A 21431-nucleotide genomic window follows, 5' to 3' on the forward strand; every position below is an offset into this window, starting at 1 on the left:
CTTAAAGAGGAAGAAGCAAAACTTTATGTAAATCTCTTGGAGTCCAGGTAACTGGAATGTGGGTGGGAGGGGAGATGAGGCCAACAGGAAGCCATTAATGCAGAAGCCAGTGGAAGATGTCACATTAGGCAATGGCGTGGGCAGTTAAACAGACTTATCCCTTATGCTTGCAATGTGTCATCAAGTCACAGCCTACTTATACTGACCCTGTTTAGATTCTGAAATTTGTGCTTCCAATATCTGATGAGGTCAGGGCAGCTTGTGCTGTCCAAACTGGATCGCCCAGCCACAACACTTGTTGCGTGTGCTCTTTCTCCTGTGCAAATATCTGCCTGAACGAGGCATTGGCGAGGAAAACTCTTTCTAGCGCTAGAGTGTATGGTGATAAATGGCAAGACATGGTGAAGTTGAATCAAGGGGCTGATCTTTTAACATCATTTAAGTTTAGAAGATGTTATTATCAGGTTCAGACATTAGTACCTTTATTGGCATTTGTACAAAAGAAATCCAGTCAAGAAATAAAAGACAAATAAAATAGTGCCTCAACAGTTACAATTGTTAGGTTTTGATTACCTGTTTTTATGATCTGTGAGTTTATGCAGGATTGGGTAGTTAATGCGGGATTTTAATTAATAACTTTCAATGTTTTCTTCTCATTATTTTTGCTTGCTAAGCATCTTCAGGCAGACATTTGTTTATCGGTCCTTGTCACTTTTTCTATCTTTAAGGCAGACCTGCCTGAAAATGCCTCACTTGGTCATCCCTGGACAGGAGAGACATTTTCCTCATAATCCAGATCATGGCATATCATGACAGCTCTGCATATGAGAACATGATGCTTGAAAAACTAGAGGCCCTTTCATCTATTGACTTCAACAGAGAAGTTCTCCCTCGAGTTTGGCCCTTTCTGCGGGCCATAAGCAGGCGCCTGAGGGGCGGCAAACGCCCGTCCCAGGAAAAACTGACCATACCGGGGTGCAGCTGCTGCACAGCCGCGGCGTGAAGCCGCCGTTTTCCAACCTCCCAAGCGAGGTTTTCCCAAGCAGACTGCGGAAATGGCAGCAGCGGCTTAAATACATCCTCCCGGCCGTCGACCTACTGTCTCGCGGCCGTCGGTCGTCGCCAAGGCAGGGACGCCTCACGGCGGGCGATGCAGCGCCAGGGCAGAGGCGTGTCCCCTATTGCTAACTACGTCGAGACGACGCGCCCAAACGTATCGTCGGCTCAGGCAACCAGTACCTTGTGGCGCCCGATAAATCCCGGTAGTTTTCACGGGACCGTTGAACGAAACGGTCCCAGAAGGGTTGGGTTGGCATCATGTGCGCTGACCCAGCACTTTCCGTGGCGTTTTAGAAAGCGTGCCCCAATAAAAGATTTAGAAACCATAAACCAGTAAAACATGAAGGCCAACATCTATTTACCATTGACATCAGTGGAAAACAATAAAATAGGAATTATTATTTTTAAGATAAAAGAATTTTTTTAATGAAAAGATCTATATAAATTTTCCTGCTTCTCCTGACCTTCAACTCCTCACGGTCCCAGAAACAAAGCTGATAGACTTCTCATGAAGGCAAAGTGCAAAATTTTCTCCTCATTTTATGACTAGGTGATGCCCTGGCTGTGTGACGACAACTGCCATCCAGGCTACTACAAAGAAGAAGGAGGATTTGACAGTTCTGTTGCTACAATTTGTGTTCCACCGTGTCCAGAAGATTTCTGACCAGAAGGGTAGGTGACATCAAGCCTTCTCTCATGTGAATCTGGTAGGTAATAACCCTTCTTGTTTTACCACGCCAGGCTTCAACAGAACTAGGATGCTGGCGGCCCAAAGATGCACAAATTTCACAGTGCGATGTAGAAACCAGCATTCATTACAGAAATTCAGCATATCTAGAGGTATGGCAGCCACAAGGGATTGGTTTAGTTTAGACATTTGCTGAGTAAATCCAAGGGCATCACCGCAGGATTATGTACACCCTGGTAAATGTTGTAAAGAAGACAATCCATTCTATTTGGTCTGGGGTAGAGGGGTGATGTTTTTGCTTCAATCCTTGGAAAGACTGGAGCAAAACCAACCAGCCAATGCAGGGGTAAAGTATAATGCATTTTCAAGGGGTATGCTACCTTGTACCAAGTTACCTACATAATTGTCAATGGGACTACATCTATGGGTTTTTTTGAAAAAAACATGGCTATAGGAAAGGGCTGTTTGAAAACTTTGCTGTTTCATAATTGCTTAATTAATTTGGCTTTACAATAAATCGGACAGGGTTTGATGAAAAGATAAGCAAAATGGATGATCGTGAATACCATGAGACTTCAAGTTGTTGAAGGAAGGGAAAAGGTCTTGGTGGTTTAAGAGAGACCTCCATTTGGGCCTTCATGGGCCCACTGATTATAACACAGCACACAGCACTTTATTAGGCATTTAAAAATGGAAACCACAGAGTGTTACCAGACATTTATAAATACAAATCAAGAGTACGACCAAAACACAGGCAGAGAAAGACTGTATATAGCAGTATACATTACTTGAAAGTTTGTCGCTTGTAAAGAAATCTTGCTACTTTTCCAGAGCCTGACATCTGTGTTGTTTTTATGAAGCTCCTGTAGAACACAGTCAAAGTCCGCGTTCGAGATTGTCTAGAGACGCTGGGAGAGAAATTCCTAATGCCCCCATATCTCGGACAGTTGAGTATAATGTGGGCAAAAGTCTCCACTGATACAGCCCTGCTTTACTCCGTTACACGAGGGTATAGCCTTAGTCAAACATTCACAATAGCATTTAATCTGGCCATTAGGATTTGAGTGTAGTTGTCTGATCAAAATTAAAAGCCTCCTATCCATTTTTAATGCAAGCATTCGCCAGTTTTGTGCAGTGATATGAATGTTGGTCTGCAGTCAGGTATATGCCGGTTTAAGAACATAAGAACATAAGAACTAGCCTGCTGGATCAGACCAGAGTCCATCTAATAGTCAGCATTCTGCTAAGTGGCCCTGGGAGTGCTTTGGGGAGCCTCACTTGCAAGATGTGAAAGCAATGGTTTATTGAATTACCACTCTGCCGCGGCGAAGCTCGCTGTGGCAGTCCTGGCATAGCGAATCTACTTCATATAGTTTTGTGATGATAATGGAGGCACAGTTACCATTGATCAGAAAGAGGAGAATTATAAACTAATGTGGCCCTTTCTGCCTTTCTGTAAAACGCTCGTTTGGGGGGGATGCTTAACTGCAGGCAGCGTAAATGATGCAAAGGTTTTTTTAAGTGATCGCGGGGGAGCGAGGTTTTCGGAATATGCCGGCTTCCACCCATTGCTGAGTGAACGGCAGTGGGTGGAAGCCAGCGTATTCCCTGCGCCAGCCCCAAATGGCTTCTTACCTTGTCCTGGCTCCCGTCACTCTTAGGAGGCCAGGGTACATGCTTCCAGACATCCATCGCTGCAGCCATCACTCTGGCCATTGGGCGTGTCTCTTAGCCTCCTCAAAGTGATGGAAGCCAGGACAAGGTAAGAAGCTGTTTGGGGGGCTGCACCCGGTTGTCGGGCCTGTTCTGCCAACTCTTTGCGCCAGCCCGTGGGGCGGTCGTCGTAATGAGAGCGGTTCCAGGGTTGGCATCAGCATGAATCATGCCGATACAACCCCGCAAATCTGGCCATTCAGAAAAGGCTAATATAAAGAAATAAACTGGAGTATTTCTTCATTCGGGTACCCGGGAGCATGAAAAGCAACGACATGACTGACATCTTTAAAAATCATATGCTCTCTCTTGCAGATATGGACGACTGTTTCAAATGCCCGGAAGATCAGTATCCCGATATAAACAGAGACCAATGCCTTCCCAAAGCTCTAATCTTCCTCTCTTTCTCAGAACCTTTAGGGATCACTTTAGTGTTCTTGGCACTGTCCTTTTCTCTGATGACATCTTTGGTGCTGGGAATTTTCATCAAAAAAAAAAAAAAGTAAAGGACAGCCCATCGTCAAAGCCAACAATCCGGGACATGGTATTTCATACTGATTTCCTTCTGCTTTCGGCTTTCTTTCTTCCCTCCCTATGCATTTGGCAGGGGCCTCGGCGGTGTTGTTGACTTGCTATACATGGAAACCTCCTCGCCATCTCTTTCACAGTGACAATTTCTTGTGTGTTGTAAAAGCGCATGGTTGTGGCGTTCATAATAATACAAGCGGGGGAGCAGGCTGAGGAAATGGGTGGGAGAACTCACCATTCAATTCTTTTGTTGCTCCCTCATTCAGGCCATCCTTGTAGTTTCTGTGGCTTTGTACTTCTGTTCCCAGAGGTTGACATGCATTCTCTCGGAAGAAATCATACATCGCCAGGATGCAGCGAAGGGTCTGTGGTTATGTTTTATAGCGTTCTGGGGTACACCGGACTTGGCTGTGGTCAGCTTCACTGTGGCTTTCTAATGAGGAAGTTGCCAGGCTACTTTCAATGAAGCCAGTTCATTGCTTTCAGCATGCTGGTCTTTTGCAGTGTTTGGCATGCTTTGTTCCTCTTACCTCTGAGTACCAAGAACTGATGCATGGTGGCTGTGGAGATCACCTTGTTTTGGCCTCTGGGGCTAGGTTAACAGCTTTCATTTTTTCCCCAAGTGCTACATAATTGTTGTGAAGCCTGGCAGACCACAAAGGGCCAACTTATGAAGAGAGATAAGTAGCCTTTACAAGTCCAGAAAGTGGAAAAAAAAAAAACAACAGAGCGGCTATTTTAGATTTGTGCTCCCTACTGTCGCATTGAGTTTCGTTAGTGATTCTGGGCTGTTTGATGCCTCAAATCATAACTTTTGTGATTGATCTCTAAATACTCCTTCTCTTTTGTATTTTTGACCACAGGATGCAGCACCCAATAGATGCCTCACCGGATCACGCTTCATTTGATGATCATATTCTCCTGAAATGTGAATTGTTATACAGTGGAAAGGGGATGCACCACGTTCTGGAATTTTAAGATAGCAGATTTCAGTCCAGCTTAGCGTCTATAGTACGTGATCCTGTGAGGTGAAATACTAAAAAGAAGAAGGAAGTATTCTAGTCTAGAAATCAGATCAGGATTTTTTGTTGCATAACCCTCTTATACTTCTCCCAGATATTTAATAATGCCTTTTCGCATTATTATGTGGTCTCTGAAATGCTCTATTCCCCTGCCAGCATGGCCAATTGGCCATGCTGGCAGGGGCTGATGGGAATTGTAGTCCATAACATCTGGAGTGCCAAAGGTTCGCCACCACGGCTGTATGGCATTCCGGTGGCGGAACTGCTGGTGACCCCTAGCCCTGCGACGATGCGGCTGGTCTCGACCCGGGCCAGGGCCTTTACGGCTCTGGCCCCTGCCTGGTGGAATGCTCTACCTCCATCTGTCCGGGCCCTGTGGGACCTTGGTGAGTTCCGCAGGGCCTGTAAGACAGAGCTATTCCACCGGGCTTTCGAAGAGGCTGGCCGCGGCTTTACTGCCCCCCATTGAAATTGGAACTGAAATTGAGGCTGCCAGTTTCCATCTTTTGCCATCTTGGTTGGGCCTGTTGCTGATTCCATCAGGGCCCTGCCTGTTCCCTCCCTTTCTTCTTTCTTCTTTCCTTTTGGCCTTTGGATCGGGCGCCTGTTTTTAAACTGTTTTAAACTGTTTAATCTCTACTGTTGTGAGTAACTGCTGCTTAAGTTTTCATGGGTTTACTAAGTTTAAGTTTTATGCTGTTTTGAGTTGCTGTTTGGAGAAGAGCCATTCTGTGAGCCGCCTCGAGCCCTTCGGGGAAGAGGCGGCCTATAAGTCTAATAAATAAATAAATAAATAAATAAATAAATAAATAAAATACCCCACTGAGATCCCTCCCCATCCCCCAAACCCCACCCTCTTCAGGCTCCAGCTCCAAATATCCCAGAATTTCCCAACCGGGACTTGGCAACTGACCGTGCGTCGCTTCCAGGATCCGATAAGGCTAGCCTGGGCTACCGCTTGTTGGATCAACCCATGTGAATTTGGTCGGGATTGTCCAACACAGTTTGATTTTGGGCAGAAGGAGAAAATCCAAGTGGCGGCGCAAGTAGTGGCTGATCTGCAAAATTTGAAATAGTTCCATCGCTTCCATAGACTTTAGCGGGGCTTTTGAGGGAGAATTTCCCAACAGATTTTGCCCCATGGGTTAGAGCCATATCTTTTCCACCTGAGCTGAGCAGGTCTTGGGTGCCATCCCCCCGCCCCGCCCTCCCCCCCCCCCACGCCTTTGGGGCTAGGGTTGGGATTTTAACTTTTGTAACATTTTAAAGAGACGAATTATGTATGGGGATGGGTGCTGTGTGGTTTCCAGGCTGCATGGCCGTGTTTCGCCTGCATCTGTGGCTGGCATCTTCTGAGGATCTGTGGCGGGCATCTTCAGAGGATCCTCCGAAGATGCCAGCCACAGATGCAGGCGAAACGTCAGGAGAGAATGCTGCTAGAACACGGCCATACAGCCCTAAAAACAACACAGCACCCAAGTGATTCCGGCTGTGAAAGCCTTCGACAATACATATGTATGAGGATAAGAACATAAGAACATAAGAACATAAGAACTAGCCTGCTGGATCAGACCAGAGTCCATCTAGTCCAGCATTCTGCTACTCGCAGTGGCCCACCAGGTGCCTTTGGGAGCTCACCTGCAGGATGTGAAAGCAATGGCCTGCTGCTGCTGCTGCTGCTCCAGATCACCTGGTCTGCTAAGGCATTAGCAATCTGAGATCAAGGAGGATCAAGATTGGTAGCCATAGATTGACTTCTCCTCCATAAATCTGTGTCCAAGCCCTTTTTAAAGCTATCCAGGTTAGTGGCCATCACCACCTCCTGTGGCAGCATATTCCAAACACCAATCACACGTTGCGTGAAAAAGTGTTTCCTTTTATTAGTCCGAATTCTTCCCCCCAGCATTTTCAATGAATGTCCCCTGGTTCTAGTATTGTGAGAAAGAGAGAAAAATTTCTCTCTGTCCACATTTTCTACCCCATGCATAATTTTATAGACTTCAATCATATCCCCCCTCAGACGTCTCCTCTCCAAACTAAAGAGTCCCAAATGCTGCAGCCTCTCCTCATAAAGAAGGTGCTCCAGTCCCTCAACCATCCCGTTGCCCTTCTCTGCACTTTTTCTATCTCTTCCGATATCGCTTTTTTGAAGATGTGGCTGACCAGAGACTGAACACAAGTACTCAAGTGCTGTCGCACCTGGCTTTATATAAGGGCATGACAATCTTTGCAGTTTTATTCTCAATTCGCTTTCCTAATGATCCCCAGCATAGAGTTTTGCCTTTTTCACAGCTGCCATGCATTGAGGACATTCCCATGGAACTATCAACTAAGACGCCCAAATCCCTTTCCTGGTCTGTGACTGATAGCACTGACCCCTGTAGCGTGTATGTGAAGTTTGGATTTTTTGCCCCTCGATGCATCACTTTACATTTCGCTACATTGAACTGCATTTGCCATTTCTGAGCCCACTCACCTAATTTATCAAGGTCCGCTTGGAGCTCTTCGCTTTGGTTCTTACCACCCTACATAATTTGGTATCATCTGCAAACTTGGCCACCACGCTACCCACCCCTACTTCCAGGTCATTTATGAATAGGTTAAAGAGCACTGGTCCCAAAACGGATCCTTGGGGGACACCACTCCCCACATCTCTCCATTGTGAGAACTTCCCATTTACACCCACTCTTTGCTTCCTGTTCCTCAACCAGTTTTTAATCCATAGGAGGACTTCCCCTCTTATTCCTTCATTGCTGAGTTTTCTCAACAGTCTCTGGTTTTATTCTTTATAAGGATGTTTTTAATGTTGCAGCCGTCTACTGATCTTGCATACAGGTGGGGTATAATTTTTTTTAAAAAATAACAGAGATCAGTTCCCCTGGAGAAAATGGCTGCTTTGGAAGGTGGAGCCTATGGCATTCGGCCCCTCCCCAAACCCCTGCTCAGTTTCACCCCCAGAATCTCCAGGCGTTTCCCAACCTGGAGCTGGCAGTCATAAAGAGCAACTAATCTCTGTAGTCTGAAAATCAGTCATAATTCCAGAAGACCCTACCTGGAGGCTGATAACCCTGTGGAAGAATCTAGACCAGGGGTAGGGAACATGCGGCTCTCCAGATGTTCAGGAACTACAATTCCCATCAGCCTCTGTCAGCAGGGCCAATTGGCCATGCTGGTAGGGGCTGATGGGAATTGTAGTTCCTGAACATCTGGAGAGCCACAGGTTCCCTACCCCTGATCTAGACATTAGGGCAGTGATGGCGAACCTTTTTGAGACCGAGTGCCCAAATTGCAACCCAATAACCCACTTATTTATTGCAAAGTGCTAACACGGCCATTTAACCTGAATACTGAGGTTTTAGTTTAGAAAAAAGAGTTGTCTCCAAGGCATGAGTTACTCAGGAGTAGTCAGTGGTAGTCAGCTGCTTTGCTTTGAAGCAACCGGGCAACTCTTCCAACAGGTGAATCACAACCCTGGGAGGGTTTACTCAGAAGCAAGCCCCATTGCCAGCAACCAAGCTTACTCCCAGGTAAAGGATCGCGCTTTAGTTCTTCCCATGAAAATCAGTGGGGTTTAACAGCGCTTAATAGAGTTACCTGCACTGCTTCCCCAAAACTAGGTCTTAGGTTTAATGCTAATAATCGAGCCCAGTGGCCCAGGCCAGCCTAGATGTGTATGGGAGGGGGACTCTGTTTGCGCGTGCCCACAGAGAGGGCTCTGAGTGCCACCTCTGGCACCCGTGCCATAGGTTCGCCACCACTGCATTAGGGCATGTTAGACAGGCTTCACGGCCTCTCAAGATCTCATGGGACTGTAACTCTAGGCATACATACGATAAAGGTAGATGGGCATCTTGACAGGGTTTCCTGACGAGTCTCCATAGCATACAGGCTGGAAATCCCAAACGGTTATGTTGACAAAGCTCACAGACGTCCACCTGTCTGCTTTATGGACCTCCCCTTGGGTAGATATCTCCCAATTCAGCTGGGTATTATTTGCACAGGAGCTGGTACAGTTAAGGGTCACAGAGCCCCCAAATGGCACTATAGGATCTACAGGGTGGATGCTCAGACCACAAGGGACAGGGTGCACTGTGAAAAGAGAAGATTAAAAAAACAACAATTAGGAGGGTGTATTGCTTGTTTCCATGCCAGTTCTTTAACAGTTTGCCTGTTCTTTAACAGTTTGCCTGTTCTTTAGCAGTTTGCCTGTTCTTTAACAAATCCTCTGACATAAGTTAGGAAGGGACTAGAACAGGGGTCTGCAGCCTGTGGCTCTCCAGATGTTCATGGACTACATGCTGGCAGGGGCTGATGGGAATTGTAGTCCATGACCATCTGGAGAGCCACAGGTTGCAGACCCCTGAACTAGAAGAAACTTGACTGGGCTGCCTGCCAGCCCTCATCCTGTCGGCAGGCAGAAGCAGTCAACCTGAAAGAAGGAGTGATCCCTGCTTCCAGCATGATGACATAATTCTGGGTATACCCTGGAAGTGCTAGTATTGCAATGGGGTGCTTAAGCATGCTCCCCCAAAATCTCTATGGAAAGCATAGAGTTTTTGGAGGAGAGTGCTAGAGTGAGTATAATGCTGGCACTTCTGGGGTAAACCCAGAAGTTAGCTCATCGCACAGGGCGTGTGGATCACTACTCCCAGCTCCAACCCCATGAAGCTCACGCTGGTTGCCATGAGGGACTTGGCAACCCTACTTAACAAGTTGTGGACGCCTCACTTCAAAAAAGATGCAGCCAGAATGGAGCGGGTGTTGAGGAGAGATGGAGGATCGGAACCGGAGACCAAGCCCTACAAGGGGACTCTGGGGGACTTGGGAATATTTAGTCTGGAAAAGAGGGGATTGAGGGGGAACATGATAGCTCTCTTTTGGAAAAGTTGTCACTTGGAGGAGGACAGGGAGCCGCTCCTGTTGGTAACAAAAGACAGAAACTCACAATAATGGACACAAATTAGGGGTGGAAAGGTACCAGGTGGAAATTTACAACACGAGTAACATGGGTACACCCCTGCCCCCAGCCCTGGGAATGTCAACTCAATGCATGGCAGCTGTGAAGAAGGCAAACTCTATGCTGGGGATCATTAGGAAAGGAGTTGATAATAAAAATGCAAGGATTGTCATGCCCTTATATAAAGCCGTGGTGCGACCGCACTTGGAGTACTGTGTCCAGTTCTGGTCGCCGCATCTCAAAAAGGATATCGAAGAGATAGAAAAAATGGCAGAGAATGGCAATGAGGATGATTGAGGGACTGGAGCACCTTCCTTATGAGGAGAGGCTGCAGCGTTTGGGACTCTTTAGTTTGGAGAGGAGACGGCTGAGGGGGGATAGGAATTTGAAGTCCTATAAAAATTATGCATGGGGTAGAAAATGTTGACAGAGAGAAATTTTTCTCTCTTTCTCACAATACTAGAACCAGGGGGGCATTCATTGAAAATGCTGGGGGGAAGAATTAGGACTAATCAAAGGAAACACTTCTTCACACAACGTGTGATTGGTGTTTGGAATATGCTGCCACAGGAGGTGGTGATGGCCACTCACCTGGATAGCTTTAAAAAGGGCTTGGACAGATTTATGGAGGAGAAGTCGATCTCTGGCTCCCAATCTTGATCCTCCTTGATCTCAGATTGCAAATGCCTTAGCATACCAGGTGCTCAGGAGCAGCAGCAGCAGCAGGCCATTGCTTTCACATCCTGCAGGTGAGCTCCCAAAGGCACCTGGTGGGCCACTGCGAGTAGCAGAGTGCTGGACTAGATGGACTCTGGTCTGATCCAGCAGGCTAGTTCTGATGTTCTTATGTTCTTATGAGTAGTCCGCCAGTGGAATTGGCAGTTATTGTATTGAATTGTATTGTATTATTTGATTTGTATACCGCCCTCCCCCGAAGGGCTCAGGGCGGTGAACAACAACAGCAAACATCAGTAACCATAACATCAAGCGACAAAACATTCAATAAACATAGGATCAATAAACCCAACATTATAAACATAGAATTATAAACAAGAACATCAATAATCATAACGTCATAAGCCATAAGGCAACAATAATCATAGCAGCATATATAATCAACAGAGATAGTCATAGTCATAATAAGCATAGATGGTGACTTTCCTATTCTGTAGCCTGATGTATACCCCATATTTCTGCCCTCATAGGGTAGGGCAGGGGTGGCCATGCTGGCACGGGCTCCTGGGAATTGTAGTCCATGAACATCTGGTGTGACATAGGTTGGCCGCCCCCGGGGTAGGGTATTTACCACAGCCTTGAAAATAGCAACTTGCCAGCTCTGCTCCGGCAGTTCAGTTCAGTTCAGTAACCTTTATTAGGCATTTTCAAGAAGAAAAGACAAAGTGTCAAAACGTAATACAAGGCTAAGCTTAGCAAAACCTGAGGTATTTTTCTAACTCCACAAAACTTTCAAAAGAAATTTAGCTACAACTTCAGATAGCTCGGCTTCTGTACTGTTAAAGCAAATTAATCGTTTTAATGTTGTCTGATAATGATATTGAAAATTTGATTCTGTGCCAAATAATGATAAACCAATATGGTTTAGTGTACTGGTATAATATATATAGATATGTATTTTTAAAATACAGTTAAAAGTAATAAAATGGGAATAAATTAGCACTTTAAAATGGTTGACAGGTATAGAGCTACCATACGTGTTTATGAGCATTGTAATCTCCAAGAAGAAAACGTATGGCAACAGTAGGGTTAGAAATTTTCCTTGCCACTAATAAAGGGTGGATTAGTCTGAGACGCGCATCAGCATTTATTTGGCACTCTAGGAGGACATGGGTAAGAGAGTCAGTGGAGCCACAGCGACAGTGTCTTTGTTGTTTTGGAATTTGGTGATACCTTCCGTTGGTAGAGGCTGAAGGAAAACTGTTGAATCTGGCTAACATAAATGCCCGACGGTGGGCTACCGGTAAAGTAGCTGCTAGGTAATTGGCTATAAATCCGTACTTGGGAGGGATGCCCAAAGCCCGAGGAGAACAGACTGGAATTTTTGATGAATAGAAAGCCTGGCGTTCATGGTCTTTCAGTCTGTCTTTGATTAGGCAGAAAATAAAGTTCTCATTGCCGTTTTGAAGGACAGTTAGATCTATTCCAATGCTCCTAATTTTGTTGGTAATTGCATTGGACCATTTGGAGACGTAATTATCTTTAAGTAGGTGTACGGTAATGTCGTCATCCTTGGATCTAAAGTGGCAGACACAACAGAATTTCCAAAAGAGCCTCGGATGAAGAGGTGGCTCACATGGCCAGTTCTGAGGGACCTTTCTTAGTCTGCAGAGGCTCCTGGCAGTATAGACGAGACTGACCATCCCTGGCCTCGCTCCCTGTTCCTGGTAAGGCTGTTTGTGTGCTGGGAGAGCGGCCCCTAATAAACTGGAACACCGCAAAGGATCACGGCATGGAGAACCACCTGGAAATCCCCGCCCCAAACCAAGATCTCCAGTGTGGGGTAATGGTTAATAGTGGCGGACTCTAATCAAGAGAACTGGGCTTGATTCCGGGTTCAATGCCGAGCGATTCCGTGCTGAAGTGGCACAGAAGTGGCCCAAAAGCTTTCTGGCAGCTGTCACTTGTCAGGGGTGCTCTGAGATGATCTTGCATTGAGCAGGGGGGGGTGGACTAGATGGCCTCTTCCAGCTCTATGAATCTGAAAGGGTTTGTGAATGGGTGTACACAGAGTTGAGCACTACGGATAATCTTAAAATATCCCCTCCCCCAATGTTTAAATGTCATCAGATGACAGCAGGGTCCTTCTAATGTCAATGCCGGACAAAGTCCGTTGCACAAAAATAAATGGGCATATAGACCAAGGAAACCAAGTCCAATGAGGAAAAGCTGAGAGACTCGGGAATGTTTAGTCTAGAGCAGGGATTGGCAACCTTTACCACCCAAAGAGCCATTTGGACCCGTTTTCCACGGCCCCAAAGATCTATCGAGCCGGAGAAGCGGCTCCTCACGGAGTTGCCTCCGGCTCGGCCCCTCCACTCACCTTTCCTTCCAGTGCTGCTCTGGAGGGCTGGAGGGACATGCCTACACTACCCTCTGACCTCCAGGCCAGGTGGAGCCGCAGTATAAGGCTCAAAGAGCCGCATGCGGCTCCGGAGCCGCGGGTTGCCGAACCGTGGTCTAGAGAAGAGGAGACTGAGGGAATGTTTAGTCGGGAGAAGAGGAGACTGAGGGAATGTTTAGTTCTGAGAAGAGGTGATTGAGGTAACGTCTAGTCTGGAGTAGAGGAGATTGAGGGAATGTTTAGTTTTGAGAAGAGGTGATTGAGGGAATGTCTAGTCTGGAGAAGAGGAGATTGAGATAATGTCTAGTCTGGAGAAGAGGAGACTGAGGGAATAATTTGGTTTTGAGAAGAGGTGATTGAGGGAATGTTTAGTCTGGAGAAGAGGAGATTGAGATAATGTCTAGTCTGGAGGAGACTGAGGGAATGTTTAGTTTTGAGGAGAGGTGATTGAGGGAATGTTTAGTTTTGAGGAGAGGAGATTGAGATAATGTCTAGTCTGGAGAAGAGGAGACTGAGGGAATAATTTGGTTTTGAGAAGAGGTGATTGAGGGAATGTTTAGTCTGGAGAAGAGGAGATTGAGATAATGTCTAGTCTGGAGGAGACTGAGGGAATGTTTAGTCTGGAGAAGAGGAGACTGAGGGAATGTTTAGTTCTGAGAAGAGGTGATTGAGGTAATGTCTAGTCTGGAGTAGAGGAGATTGAGGGAATGTTTAGTTTTGAGAAGAGGTGATTGAAGGAATGTCTAGTCTGGAGAAGAGGAGATTGAGATAATGTCTAGTCTGGAGAAGAGGAGACTGAGGGAATAATTTGGTTTTGAGAAGAGGTGATTGAGGGAATGTTTAGTCTGGAGAAGAGGAGATTGAGATAATGTCTAGTCTGGAGGAGACTGAGGGAATGTTTAGTTTTGAGGAGAGGTGATTGAGGTAACGTCTAGTCTGGAGAAGAGGAGATTGAGGGAATGTTTAGTTCTGAGAAGAGGCGATTGAAGAAATGCTTAATCTGGGGAAGAGGCGACTGAGGGAACGTTTGGTCTGGAGCCGGCTGCTGCCGGGCCAGCCCCCACACTTCCGTTGGAGGCTGCAAGCAGGCGTGGCCTCCGGTAGAAGTGAGGGGCGGCAGGATCATGTGGGGCGTGATTTTGTGCCCCCCCACATGATCAAATGGGTACACCCCTGCCCCCAGCCCTAAGGACATACAGCTGGCTTCCACTAGAGCCGGAGCTCTTGCATGGTGGAATGCTGGCGGACATCAGAGCTCTGCACGACATCAGACAATTCTGCAGAGCATGCAAAACCGAACATTTCACCGTGCATACCACTGAAGCTGTATATGATGCACATGAAGATAACTTGGCCCCCTTGATTGCACCCCCTCCTTTGGGTACGAACGTATTATAAGAGCAATATATTTGGATCCAAACCACCATCTGGGGAAATCTTCCATGCCGGAATGTTTTAATTGTAATTTGCAATGTATTGGTCTTAATGCGATCATAATTATGTACATTAGCCACCCTGAGCCCAGCTTAGGCCGGGGAGGGTGGGATATTAAATCTAATAAAACAAACAAACAAATAAATACCAGAACAATGGACCTGTCTCCAAGGTATAGAATTTTATTATCTCACTCTTGATGCCAATTTTCTGCCCTCAAGCATTTCCCCTCTGCTCTGATCAAGCAGATTATAATACGCACGATACTCTTGCTTCCTTTATAAGCATTCTTTATAACCCCCTTCAAAAGGCTGAATTCCCACTGAAAATTTAATCTAGATACAACTAAGTTTCAAACTTAGGAGCTGCAGTGGCGTAGGAGGTTAAGAGCTCATGTATCTAATCTGGAGGAACCGGGTTTGATTCCCAGCTCTGCCGCCTGAGCTGTGGAGGCTTCTCTGGGGAATTCAGATTAGCCTGGGCACTCCCACACATGCCAGCTGGGTGACTTTGGGCTAGTCACAGCTTCTCGGAGCTCTCTCAGCCCCACCCACCTGACAGGGTGTTTGTTGTGAGGGGGGGAAGGGCAAGGAGATTGCAAGCCCCTTTGAGTCTCCTGCAGGAGAGAAAGGGGGAGATAAAAATCCAAACTCTTCTTCTTCTTCTTCTTCGTCAAACGAATCGGAACCTTTTCATCCAGGCTCCAACATCCTCACTGCAGCATGTTTCTAGTGAAGACGTCTAGGCCTACCCCTTGGGGGGGGGGGGGTGCATGTTGTCAGGGTGCAATTATTAAGCTAGCAGCACCAAAATTTCAGAGTATCTTTAGGAGACCCTCCTGATGATACCACCCAGGTTTGGTGAAGTTTGGTTCATGGGGACCAAAGTTATGGACCCTCAAATGTGTAGCCCCCTTCTCCAATTAGCTCCCATTGGAGTGTTTTTTCAAAAAGGTGCATATACAAGCAGGTCCAGGAAAATCCCGTGATAATGGGGAGGGGGAGCGCCAGAAATGGGACTGATCTGTGTTCTACGGTTCGGCAGTGGGGAGATCGCGAGGAAACCTGGATATTTCGGGTGACTATCCCAGGATTAATCGCCAGTGGGAAATCACCTTGAGATCTGATTCCTACCGTGTTTCCCCGAATATAAGACAATGTCTTATATTAATTTTGGCTCCCAAAGATGCGCTATGTCTTATTTTCAGGGGATGTCTTATTTTTCTGTGTTCTGTTCGTCGGGCATGCTTCCAAACAAAAACTTTGCTGCGTCTTACTTTCGGGGGATGCCTTATATTTCGCACTTCAGCAAAACCTCTACTACGTCTTATTTTCCGGGGATGTCTTATATTCGGGGAAACAGGGTACTTGCATCGGACGAAGGTAGCTTTGGCTCTTGAAATATCATACCCTGAAAATCTTTGTCTCTGAGGTGCTAGTTAAATTGACTCTAACTCCTCCACCCCCCCCCCCCCATCCATTTCAGGGTCTTGGAAGTCGGAAAATGCTGTTGTTGATCCGTTTCTTATTATTAGAGAGGGAGATCAGTTTTTCTGGACTCCTGCCCACCCCCCCACCCACCCCATTGCACCACTCTGACTTTTCTAAAGAAAAAAAAATCTAAAGGAAAAAATCCGGTTATTTCCTTTTCTCCTTCCAAAGCGTGACGCCCCCTCAACCATTAGCTTGCCTTTTCTCGCTTGCCTGTGCATATTGTTTTGCAATGGAGGGCAGCCAAAACCTGAACAGAGGATTCCAAATGCGGCCTCACCCTAGACTGACATAATGGGATTATTTGTGCTGTTAATCTTACAGGGCAAAATTGGCTGGGTTGTGGCAAAAATGAATATGTGGATGTGCAACACACAACTCCTGACAACTACTGCAGGGAAAGTGACGGAATAGAGCTGACAATGTAAAGTGAAACATTAATCGAGGACACGCTGTATTTACAAGGCCTTTAGGGACTATTTAGGGGGAAATGTGTTGCATCTGTGCAATTTATTGCAATAGTTAGAATGCTTGTTCAACGTAACGGGCAAAGAGAAGAAAGAAAGTATTTTCTCCAGCAAGGAGCAGTATGTACTAAGTTGCTGATATATGTCGTTAGAGGACATTCCATAGGTCTATCTGGTTTCCTACTTGGACATGTTCACTGGGACTTGACCCCCAAGAAGAAGAAGAGTTTGGATTTATACTTAATGGACCATTTCAGTCCTGCTGCTATTTAAATAAAATTGGGGGCTTTTCTCAACCGTAAGGAGTCTCAAAGTGGCTTACAAATTCCTTCCCTTCCTCTCCACCCAGCAGACACCTTGTGAGGCAGGGGGGGCTGAGAGAGTTCTGACAGAACCGGGACTAGCCAAAGGTCACCCGGCAGGCTTCATGTGGAGGAGCGGCAAAAAGGAGTGGAGAATCAAACCCGGTTCTCCAGATTAGAGTCCACCACTTTTAACCACTCCACCACACTAGCTCTCATATCGCTATACCATACCAGTGGGTCTGGGGCGTGCATTTAGCAAAGCTGAACCGAAAAAACCTCAATGTCGGCCATTTCAGTCCTGCTGCCATTTATATAAAATCGGGGGCAATCCTCTCTCTCCCCCTTCTCCATCAACTGCCTGGTGGGGTCTCAAAGGCGGCAGGCTCTGCACCGACATTGATTCCAAACTCCTCGAGGAATTCAGAAGTGACTAGAATTTTTCCAGACCGGGTTGAACAGACCCGAAAAATTTCAAATATTTGAAAAAGGCCCCCTTTGTGCCAGCATGGAGATTCAGCGCCCCCCCCCCCCGCAAAAATTCTGGGTTTATTAAACACAACAAAAAAAATGGTGCACAACCCTAACCCCAGGACAGTTAGACTGACGTCCAGTATCACCTTAGAGTCCAACAAGAGTTTCAGGGAAAAGTAGGAAAACCGGGATTAAAAGAGGGGAGGGAAAACTCAGTAGGTTAAAATGCCATATGCAACCCACCTCCCAAAGCAGTCATTTTTTACAGAGAAATGGAATACAGGATTTAAATAAAAAATAGGTAAGTGATTCATGTAGTTGGAAGATCTCCAGTTCTCATCTGGAGGTTGGCAACTCTAGGGTACAAGCTTGCAAGAGGGATACTGTCAAAAGGACCCTTTATTAATGCTGGTTCCCCAAAATCTATTTGGGCTCTAAAGTGCTACTAGACTCAAATGTAGCTTTTCTAGTGCAGACCAACACGGCGACCCTCGGTCACATACTTCCAGCAAAGTTTAACTGTACCACAAATGTAGTTTTAAAATATCATGAATGGGAAGCACCACATCCCAAACCTGTTGGGACCCTACCCCCCACCCCCAACAGGACATCTTCTGCTTGAACCTGGGAGGGCAGCCAATAATTGAGAGGGAGAGCTTTTGGATTCAAGGATTTCTCTGCACATGTTTCAAGAGATGGCAGAGAGCCAGGCTGGTCCAAAGCACAAGCCGAAAGCAAAAGCCATAGAGGTGTTTGCTGTTGTTGTCAAGAAAGACGCACTGCAAGGAAGACGCACTGCAAGCTTTCTAATCTTCAAGATTTAGGCTGTTCTGCCTTGTTTGGGTGGGCCTTAACAAAAGATGCTACATGAATGTGAGAATATCAGAAGAGCCCTGATGGAGCAGACCGGTGAAGGTTCCTCTAGTCCAGCTTCCTGACTCACACAGTGGCCAACCAGTTCCTCTGGAGGTCCAACAGCAGAGAGCAGCAGAACTGGGGATAAACGATAGCTGTACTACCCTAGGAATCAGTTCCTAGTTAAAACTTCCTGCTGTACATGCAACAAACCAGTTGCTAGACACATGTTTGTTCCGTGGGCACATGGCCTATGGACGCACCACAGTGACAGCTGTGTAGGAAGTCCATCACACTTCAATGCATGGGGTAGAAAATGTGGACAGAGAGAAATTTTTCTCTCTTTCTCACAACACTAGAACCAGGGGGCATTCATTGAAAATGCTGGGGGGAAGAATTAGGACTAATAAAAGGAAACACTTCTTCACGCAACGTGTGATTGGTGTTTGGAATATGCTGCCACAGGAGGGGGTGATGGCCACTCACCTGGATAGCTTTAAAAAGGGCTTGGACAGATTTATGGAGGAGAAGTCGATTTATGGCTACCAATCTTGATCCTCCTGAGATTGCAAATGCCTTAACAGACCAGGTGATCGGGAGCAGCAGCAGCAGCAGCAGCAGCAGGCCCTTGCTTTCACCTCCTGCATGTGAGCTCCCAAAGGCACCTGGTGGGCCACTGCGAGTAGCAGAGTGCTGGACTAGATGGACTCTGGTCTGATCCAGCTGGCTTGTTCTTATGTTCTTATGTTCTTATGTTCTTATGTTCAAGCCAAAAACAAAGTTTTCGTGCAAATGCATCCCGTCCTCAGGGCTGGGAAATTTCTGAAGATTAGGTGATGGAGCTAGTGAGGGAGGGGAGGGACCTTAGAGGGGGATAATGCCCCCTCCAAAGAAGCAGAACAAGAGCTTGGATTTACATCCCCCTTTTCTCTCCTGTACGGAGACTCAAAGGGGCTTACAATCTCCTTCACCCCCCCCCTCCACAACAAACACCCCCCGTGAGGCGGTGGGGCTGAGAGAGCTCCAAAGAACCGTGACTAGCCGAAGGTCACCCAGCTGGCATGTGCTGGAGTGCACAGGCTAATCTGGTTCCCCAGATAAGCCTTCACAGCTCAAGTGGCAGAGCAGGGAATCAAACCTGGTTCTCCAGACCAGAGTGCACCTGCTCTTAACCACTACACCAAAGCAGCCTTTCCTCCAGCAGAAGTGATCTCTGTCATCTGGAAAACAGCTGTAATTCCAGGAGATCTCTGGACACTGGCCGCCCCGGCCACCCTGGATGACACTTCACAACCCCATCCCTCAGCTCTTTGAATTAAACCAGCTTCCAAGTTTTAACCATTAATTTTAAACAGAGTAGAGGATCTGTCAATCCTAGCCATCTCGAGTTTTGAGGACTCACCTGCGGGCCACCAGATGCTGGAGAGGAGAGCCGCTTGCAGTAAAGGGGCAGCTGTCATCTTAACCAGCGGGAACAAACAGAACGGTTTGGAAAGATGAAACCACTCAGCCAACTAAGAGCGAGGCGGAGAGGCCTCAAAAGCGAAAGCTTTCGAGAGATTTCCTTCCTGCTCCCACCCTCCTGACTCAACCGCGCCCGTTGGTCGAGCATTTTTGGGCCTCAGACCGAGCAGCGTTCTCTTCTCTTGTCAAAAGTCACACGGGAAAAAGGAAAACCTTCGTGTTTGCGAGAAACCCTGAGAAACTCTGATGCCTTCCTTTGCAACTGCTAGCAGTAAACCACCCTGTCAGACACTGTGGCTGGGAAGCCGAACAAAACCAGCCTGTTAATGAAGGACTTGAGAAGCCCACCACCCCTGAAGATCGAGACACCTGCAAATGCAATTCAAATGTTCTTTTGTTGGGGGAAACGATTTAGGGAGGCCAGCCTCCAAGGGGGAGACTTAGGGGTCCCCAAGGATTACAGCTCATCTCTGGACAACGGAGATCAGTTCTCCTGGAGAAAACGTGTGCCTTGGAGCGTGGCCTTGCACCCCACTGATGTCCCTGTTCCATCTCCAGGTTCCATCCCCAAATCTTCTGGAGTTTTCTCCCCTGGAGCCATCTGGTACCCCCGCCCATCACCCCCTGCCAGTGGCCAGTCTTAGAAGACTGCCTGCCTTGGCTACTGTGAATGAACCTTCTTCAGTTGCACCCATTCTTTCATTCAGACACAATTTGTTGTTGTTTTTTGCCAGAAACGCATTCTCTAATCATAGAAGCAGGATAGAGTTGTAACTTTATTGCAGAAGCCCAAGTTCTTCAGGGATAGCAAGAGGGGTAAGTGGTCACTTTCTGTACGTTTCCCAATCTTGAAGGAGTGGATGAGTTCACATACACGCTACAAGGGTCAGTGCTATCAGTCACAGACCAGGAAAGGGATTTGGGCGTCCTAGTTGATAGTTCCATGGGAATGTCAACTCAATGCATGGCAGCTGTGAAGAAGGCAAACTCTATGCTGGGGATAATTAGGAAAGGAGTAGATAATAAAACTGCAAGGATTGTCATGCCCTTATATAAAGCAGTGGTGCGACCGCACTTGGAGTACTGTGTTCAGTTCTGCTCACCACATCTCAAAAAGGATATCGAAGAGATAGAAAAAGTGCAGAGAAGGGCAATGAGGATGATTGAGGGACTGGAGCACCTTCCCTATGAAGAGAGGCTGCAGCGTTTGGGACTCTTCAGTTTGGAGAGGAGACGTCTGAGGGGGGATATGATTGAAGTCTATAAAATTATGCATGGGGTAGAAAATGTGGACAGAGAGAAATGTTCTCTCTTTCTCACAATACTAGAACCAGGGGGGCATTCATTGAAAATGCTAGGGGGAAGAATTAGGACTAATAAAAGGAAACACTTCTTCACGCAACGTGAATATGCTGCCACAGGAGGTGGTGATGGCCACTAACCTGGATAGCTTTAAAAGGGGCTTGGACAGATTTATGGAGGAGAAGTCGATTTATGGCTACCAATCTTGATGCTCTTTGATCTGAGATTGCAAATGCCTTAACAGACCAAGTGCTCGGGAGCAACAGCCACAGAAGGCCATTGTTTTCACCTCCTGCAGGTGAGCTCCCAAAGGCACCTGGTGGGCCACTGCGAGTAGCAGAGTGCTGGACTAGATGGACTCTGGTCTGATCCAGCTGGCTTGTTCTTATGTTCTTATGAGTTCTATGAAGTTAGGTGTGCAAATTCCAGTCTATTATGCTGCATCCCCTGGTGGAAAAGAAGGTAAATTGGCCAGAGTCAGGAAAGTGGGTGGAGCCATTAAGTATTGATTTATTTTGACACTGGCAAAAATCGATTAGGAAATGACCACTTTTATTTGATTTTGTATCCTTGAAGTTAGCTGGATCGAGTCAGTTA

At 46.7% G+C, this 21431-nt stretch overlaps 1 protein-coding gene across 1 annotated transcript; it reads right to left on the reverse strand.

Moving 5' to 3' along the window:
• Window positions 1-8827: 8827 nt before the first annotated feature.
• Window positions 8828-19577, reverse strand: LOC125427894 (intercellular adhesion molecule 1-like). Its single transcript, XM_048487460.1, has 2 exons — window positions 19471-19577; window positions 8828-9099 (listed from the first exon to the last, which is right to left on the reverse strand). The coding sequence occupies exons 1-2, from the start codon at window positions 19526-19528 to the stop codon at window positions 8828-8830; spliced, it is 330 nt and encodes a 109-aa protein (XP_048343417.1). The 5' UTR covers window positions 19529-19577.
• Window positions 19578-21431: the final 1854 nt, after the last annotated feature.

Source organism: Sphaerodactylus townsendi, linkage group LG03 (genome assembly GCF_021028975.2).
Source record: "Sphaerodactylus townsendi isolate TG3544 linkage group LG03, MPM_Stown_v2.3, whole genome shotgun sequence".
NCBI classification, from domain to species: Eukaryota; Metazoa; Chordata; class Lepidosauria; order Squamata; family Sphaerodactylidae; genus Sphaerodactylus; species Sphaerodactylus townsendi.

Excerpts from the sequence above, each read along its gene's own strand:
- LOC125427894 (XM_048487460.1), bottom strand. The coding sequence starts at position 19,528 with ATGACAGCTGCCCCTTTACTGCAAGCGGCTCTCCTCTCCAGCATCTGG. Across the intron at positions 9,100-19,470 it reads CAGCATCTGGTGGCCCGCAG|TGCACCCTGTCCCTTGTGGT; the intron begins GTGAGTCCTCAA and ends CTCTTTTCACAG.